At 37.3% G+C, this 7,500-nt stretch overlaps 2 protein-coding genes across 3 annotated transcripts in view; one reads left to right on the top strand and one right to left on the bottom strand.

The window, feature by feature from the left end:
• The window catches only part of LOC125036434, a 5,525-nt gene extending 43 nt beyond the window's left edge, over positions 1–5,482 (bottom strand). The window contains exons 1-4 of the mRNA XM_047629027.1: positions 5,153–5,482; positions 3,205–5,005; positions 915–3,113; positions 1–61 (exon numbers count right to left, since the gene is read on the bottom strand). The exon at positions 1–61 is cut by the window's left edge and continues 43 nt beyond it. Coding sequence (XP_047484983.1) covers positions 1–61; positions 915–3,113; positions 3,205–5,005; positions 5,153–5,482 — 4,391 coding nt within the window. The remainder of the gene's footprint in view (positions 62–914; positions 3,114–3,204; positions 5,006–5,152) is intronic.
• The window catches only part of LOC125036494 (substance-K receptor-like), a 191,171-nt gene that overhangs the window by 56,375 nt on the left and 127,296 nt on the right, over positions 1–7,500 (top strand). The window lies entirely within an intron of this gene.

The following is a 7,500-nucleotide window of genomic DNA, read 5'->3' as shown; positions in this document are numbered from 1 at the left end:
AGAATCCAATTATTTAAAAAGCGTTTGGGTGTAAATCGAGAAAAGGTGAAGGAGTCAAGCCCTGACAATGGCATAGGGCGTAAAAGAGATTAAATTAAGATAAAACGGAGCAGGAAAGAACAAGAGATATCTGAGAACTGATGATGATGATCACGAATAAAGATATTAATGATATGGATGATAATAGATAAAATGTATTACGGATGTAGTTGTTTGATGAGATTTTAATCTTATTCTAGGGGAATGATGTAACTACAAGTCCATAATAAAGTTTGATGCAGTAGGTTTATACTTCATGTATTATGATATTTCCAGGTTCTTAGAATATATTTAGTTTATTAAAATCCACGTAGTAGAATTGTATATTTATTTACTTAGTTTAGTATTTATTTCTTTTTATTTATTTTTTATATTATTTTCATGGAAATGCATAAAAGGCAAGTAATGTTTTATTTTTATTTTCTCAAAACCAACCCATTACCAATATTTACATTACCCGTAAACCATCACAAAACCATGAATAAGTATCCTTAATTAAGAATCACCATCAATATTCTTTTTGTAAATTATTATTTATATCTATCTTACGATTTCCTGTAGTATATCGTCACCAGATTCTTGAGGTCACAGCTGAGTAGTAGCGAGGATAGTTGACCGAGCTGCCCAGTTCAATGGCTGAACAACTCTTGCTTCTTTTTCCGGCTTTCTTACCCTTATATAGGCCTTCTTGGCGGGTTCGCAGGGCAGCGTCTTGAGAAGTGGCGCGGAGGTCGCATCGCTTGTTCTCCAACGAGGTCGTTTGGCGTCAAGACGTTTGTTTTCCAATTTAAGATTTCGCGACGATAAATCGGCAATTGCAGACGGAATGGCGGCAGTTGTAGCACCTCCCCCTTTAAATCCTCGGTAGCTCTGACGAACGAGGAGGTCGTCGGCGGAATCTTCCGACGTTGGAAATTCTCTTGACAGACTGTCAGCGATGACGTTATCTACTCCCTTGATATATTTGACGACGAGGTTGTACTGTTGAAGTAGAAGAGACCATCGAAGAATGCGTTGATTTTGATTCTGCATCCGATGTATGAACACTAGAGGGTTGTGGTCTGTATACACCACCACAGGCTGATGGCTATGGAGGTAGCAGTCGAACTTTTTCAGGGCTAATACCAAACTTAAAGCCTCACGTTCTATAGTAGAGTATTGTGTTTGATGTTTTTTCAGCTTTGCCGAGAAGTATGAAACTGGATGCATCACCCGAGTATCTTCATCCTCTTGTAGTAGCACCGCTCCAACACCATGGCCACTAGCGTCAATCTGCAGACTGAAAGGACGAGAGTAATCGGGAGTTCTCAGCACCGGTTCCGAAGAAATGAAGAGCTTCAGTTTATCAAAAGCTTCAGCGCACTCGGAAGTCCACTGGAAAGCACACTTAGAGCTGGTCATATCCGTTAGAGGCGTAGCTATAGACGAGAAGTTACTGCAGAAGCGTCTGTAGAATCCCACCATGCCCAAAAACCTCATGAGAGATTTCCGAGTTGTTGGAGTGGGGTATGCCTGGATTGCTTCTACGTTTGCTTGTTTGGGCAACGTTCGTCCGTGACCCACGATATGTCCCAAGTAGGTCACGGAGGCACTGCAGAAAGTAGATTTGGCCAAGTTGATGGTGAATCCAGCTTCGTCTAAGCGGGAGAACAGAGAGCGTAGCCTACGGATATGAACATCCCATGAGTTGGAGATAACAAGTAAATCATCTAAATAAGATTTAACACCTTCAAGACCCTGAATGGTATAATTGATTGCTCGTTGAAAGGTGGCTGGTGCATTACACATCCCAAAAGGCATTACTGTATAATTATATAAACCAAAAGGAGTTATAAAAGCAGATATGACTTTAGCATTATCTGTTAATCCTATTTGATAGTAACCTTTCTGCATATCAATTTTGGTTATGAATTTGGCTTGTCCTATCGAGTCTACAAGTTCTTCAATTAAAGGAAGAGGATAGGAGTCAGGTATAGTTACTTTATTTAACTTTCGGTAGTCTGTACATAATCTACTGGTACCGTCAGGTTTTGGCACTAGCAGTGAGGGTGAAGCCCATGGAGAGTTACTTGGTTCAGCTAAACCATGATCAAGTAGATAATCTACTTCCTTCTTCATAACAGCTTTCTTCTCTGGACTGAGTCTATATGAACTTTGCCTAATGGGTCTTACCTCGGGAGTGAGTTCAACATCATGTAGAGTATGGCCACAAAACCCTGGGTTATCAGCTGTTACCTGAGGAAAATCTTTCAGTATTAGATATACATCATTTAACTTTGAAGCAGGCAAGTAATTTAAATATTTATGAAGATTAGCTATTATCTCAGAGTTATGTGGATTATGAGGACCTGGGATTTCTATGTAATCAGTCTCCTCAATATACTCGTTAGACATAGAAGTTATGGGAGATTCCTGAGGAATCATACATGCAATAGATTTGCCTTTGGCAAAGTCCTCCTTTGGCTGCCTGTCAATATACGATTTGATTAAGTTGATATGTACCAACTGGGTATCTTTACGTCTATCAGGAGTTTGAACTACATAATTGTAATCAGAAACTTTATGAGAAACAACATAAGGCCCAATGAATTTGCTCTTAAGAGGGTTTCCTGGAATTGGAAGGAACAGTAAAACCTTGTCTCCTGGAGAGAATACTCGAGTTTGTGATTTTAAATCATGAGAAGACTTCATTTTGATTTGAACGTTATGAAGATTAGAGAGAGCCAATTTTCTTGCCTCTGATAACTTAGCTCTAAGATTATCTATGTAAGATGCCACTGTTTGATTAGGGGGAGCTGAAGAGTCTGAAAACCACTGATCTTTAAGAACTTTAAGTGGACCTCTAATCTGTCTTCCATATAGTAATTCAAATGGAGAATATCCAAGGGATTCTTGTGGACATTCCCTCAGGGCAAACAGAAGAAAATGAATGTTCTCATCCCAGGAATTCCCTGTTTCTAAGCAATACTTTTTAAGCATAGATTTTAAGGTCTGGTGAAATCTTTCAAGGCAACCTTGTGATTGGGGATGATAAGCTGTTGACATTTGTTGCGAGATACCTAACAGTTCTAAGACTTTTTGAAACAAGTCACTTGTAAAATTACTGCCTTTGTCACATTGAATCTCTTTAGGGATTCCAAATGAAGTGAAAAAAATGAAGTAGACATTTTACAATGGAATTGGCAGAAATATTCTTTAAAGGGTAAACCTCTGGATATCTTGTAGCAGTATCCATAATTGTAAAGAGATAATGGTTCCCTTTCTTTGTTTTAGGCAGTGGTCCTACACAGTCAATTACAATTCTTTCAAATGGATCTGAGTCTACTCGAATAGGATGTAAAGGAGCTCTTGGAATTATTTGATTGGGTTTTCCCCCAACTTGACACACATGGCAAGACCTGATAAATAGTGTAACATCTTTCTTCATACCTGGCCAATAGAAATTTTGAAGTATTTTCTTGTATGTTTTTTGAATACCTAAGTGACCTGCTAAACCATCATGTGCAAGTGTCATGACTGATTTCCGAACTGACAACGGAATTACAACTTGATGTACTTCTGACCATGTATCTAAAGCACGGAGTTCAGGAGGACGGAATACTCTCATTAATAGTCCGTCATGATAATAAAAACCAGGGACCTTTTGATCTTTAAGACTGTCTGAGGCAACATGTCTGCATTTAGCAAGAGAGGGGTCATCGTTTTGAGCTGCAATTAATTTACTTCGTGTGATCTCTTGTGAGATCAAATTATCAACTGGATTTTCTTTTTCTAAGGAAGATTTCTTATATAGCTTAGAACGAGTAACAGCACACACAGGGAAAATATGAGGTTGTTTCTGATCCAGTTCTTTAGTTGGGCTATAGGTTAAAGGCTTAACAACAACATTAATTGTAGGGTACACTAATTTCCCTGCTAGATCATGTCCAAGAATTAAACTTATTCCCTCTATTGGAAAATTATTTTCTGTCACAGCTATCTTTATTTCCCCTGATACAAAATCAGAAGTGAGAAAAATATTTGCTAGTTTATAACTAATTTTGGAAGTCAAGTCTTTAACAAGAACTTTTTCACCTGTATATTTTGTCTCAATTCCAGGTAAAGCAGACTTTAGAATTATACTTTGAGCAGCTCCAGTGTCCCTAAGGATGAGTATGGGATATGATTTACTCATTGAATCAAGAGAGACAGTTCCCCGATATTTAAAATCACTGAATGGATCTGGAGAGTTTACATTTGTCACACTTGCCACTGGTTTTGGTTCAAAAGCTTGGATGCTTGGACTTATGAATGGTCTTACATTTATACCAGACTTTCTACACTTTGGGTCTTTGCACTTGTCTATGGTATGACCTGCTCGCTTGCAATAAGAACAAAAGTTTAATGGTGCAATTTTGCCAGCTTTACCACCATTCCCAAGGTTTTCACCAGAGGAGGACTGTACATAAAATCTAACCTTGTCTACCTTACCCAGCTGTGACCTTTTCAAAAGCGCAAATGAATCAGCTATTTGTGCTGCTTTAAGGAGATCGGTTTCACCCCTATCTTCTATATGCTTAAGGATATCGAAGGGTAACTTTCTTTTTACTTCTTCTAAAATAAGAAGTTCTTTTAATTGTGAGAAAGATTTAGTTGAAGTTGAATCTAGCCATTTGTTAAACAATCTAGCCTTCTCAGTAAAAAATTCAGCAAAGGTACCATGAGGAGACTTAGTAAGACTTCGAAACTTTTGTCTGTAGCCGTCAGGTGTGATTGCATAAGCATCAAGAATAGACTGTTTTATGGATTCATAATCATCAATGCAATCAAGATTTGAAAAGGTGATGGCAGCTTTACCGCTTAATTTAGGTTGGAGAAGCCAAGTCCACTCAGCATAGGGCCATTTAAAGTGTTCAGCAGTTTTCTCAAAGTTACGGAATGAGCCATCAGGATCATTTTCAAGAAATGAAGGAACAAGGGGTAGATTCTTAGTTAAATTGAACGTATCATTAATGACAGAATCATTATCGCCCGTGCCATTTAATTTAGCTTCTAGTTTTCTTTCTTCTAATTTAAGTTTAGCTATTTCTATTTCCCTGTCTCTTGCTCTTTCTTCTAATCTTTGCTTTTCTACCTTAAGTTTTAAATCAAAAGCATACTTTTCAAATTCTAGTCGAGCAGTGGACCAAGACTCCTCTTTCTGATCAGACAGCATGGAAGTGTCTCTAACGTCAAGCAGTTCGGGATCTTGAGGGTTTAAAGAATCAGTGGCTTCAGAGGGAAGTAATTCTCTTTGAATTAGATTTTCTAATACTAGTTCCTTAATTACTTTCTTAGTTGCTGAACCCGAATGAGGTACCGAGAAGTATTGAGCAATAAAGCGCCAATCATCTTTCTTAATAGGTTCGGCTAATTGTTCAAGTGTAGGATTTTCACAAAATTCTTTAGCATTAAATGTAGACATATTAAAAGGAATATTATTTGAATAGAAGTTACTGTTCGATCGACTTGTAGCAGAATAGAAATTGAAATTATTGCAGGAATGTTTGCTAATAATCCCTACGTTAGTTGACAGGCTAATCTCGAACAGCTGACTTAATGACGTACTAACACCCAAGTTAGATAATGGCTTACAAATACCATGAATGAAGCAGACGGAAACAAGAACAAATTCTCAGCATTTAGACTTGCTTAGCCTAACTAGGAGAAAGTACGTGGAAACAATCCCGCGGTTCATGAACAAAGAAAAAAGGGTACGGTATTAATGTCGCCGGATGAATCCCTAATCTGATTCATAAACACTATTACAGTGATTGTTTGTGATCACCCTTATTAAGTAGGTGATGTTAACGTGATAAGATAAAGCGAGCCGTTAATTGTATAACTCGTCTTTATGAGAAATAAGGTTACGGTATTAATTAACTTGTGAGAAGATCCGGATATTTTACTTTAAATGTAAAAGTACGGCATTAAGTATCCCACTAAGTAGATCCGGATGAATTCCTTATTCCTGGTCGGACTGACGCTGTCTGCCAAGGCGTGATTATTATTAGAGTCCTGACTAATCTAGCTACTATATTGACATGGAGAATCCGCGTATTTTCTACAGTATTACAGGTCAAGCAAGACGGGAGTGATCAGTTCCAAGTACTCCATTACTCATTTAGCAGGAAATACTATCTCAGTAGTAAACACTTTTAAGTCTAAATGAAATCTAAAGTAACACTATCCTGACAAACCTGCAATAAAATCAACGATCATACACAAAGAGATTTTGATGGTGCATAAAAGAAGAATTATCAAAATTAAGAAAATTAAAATCCCGGTCAGGCCCCCATTTATTACGGATGTAGTTGTTTGATGAGATTTTAATCTTATTCTAGGGGAATGATGTAACTACAAGTCCATAATAAAGTTTGATGCAGTAGGTTTATACTTCATGTATTATGATATTTCCAGGTTCTTAGAATATATTTAGTTTATTAAAATCCACGTAGTAGAATTGTATATTTATTTACTTAGTTTAGTATTTATTTCTTTTTATTTATTTTTTATATTATTTTCATGGAAATGCATAAAAGGCAAGTAATGTTTTATTTTTATTTTCTCAAAACCAACCCATTACCAATATTTACATTACCCGTAAACCATCACAAAACCATGAATAAGTATCCTTAATTAAGAATCACCATCAATATTCTTTTTGTAAATTATTATTTATATCTATCTTACGATTTCCTGTAGTATATCGTCACCAGATTCTTGAGGTCACAGCTGAGTAGTAGCGAGGATAGTTGACCGAGCTGCCCAGTTCAATGGCTGAACAACTCTTGCTTCTTTTTCCGGCTTTCTTACCCTTATATAGGCCTTCTTGGCGGGTTCGCAGGGCAGCGTCTTGAGAAGTGGCGCGGAGGTCGCATCGCTTGTTCTCCAACGAGGTCGTTTGGGGTCAAGACGTTTGTTTTCCAATTTAAGATTTCGCGACGATAAATCGGCAATTGCAGACGGAATGGCGGCAGTTGTAGCAAATGCTACAACTATAATTGCAACTACTGATGGTAATCATAATGATTATAGTAGAATGAATTACCAAACGGATAAATAAAGTAATTACTCTAAAACTATTTTTTTTTTTTGTTCTTTCCTAAATCTTCTAAATCTTATGTACTTCGAAACTCCCAAGGCTTTAATTCATGCAAAACAATAAATGGACAAGTTAAAATCTCCCTTCAACATCCTCCGTATCCCCCCCTCCCCCCCAAAAAAAGGAAAATGATAAAAAAATACAATATCTTATATCTACATGCACGGATCTCTCTTAAACCTCAGGACAAGAGACGAAGAAACCGCTATTCCACACGAGTTCACAGCAAGAAAAGAGTTTGAATATCATGAGAGATTTCATAACTACAGATTTTACGACTGTCTGACTCCCCGTTTAAAAGCCGGAAATGTTGCCATTGTCACGACTGTTATGATTAC

Source organism: Penaeus chinensis, chromosome 21, assembly GCF_019202785.1.
Source record: "Penaeus chinensis breed Huanghai No. 1 chromosome 21, ASM1920278v2, whole genome shotgun sequence".
Taxonomy (NCBI): Eukaryota; Metazoa; Arthropoda; class Malacostraca; order Decapoda; family Penaeidae; genus Penaeus; species Penaeus chinensis.
The sequence above is the reverse complement of the archived record's forward strand: the minus strand, read 5'-3'. Positions and strand labels throughout refer to the sequence as shown.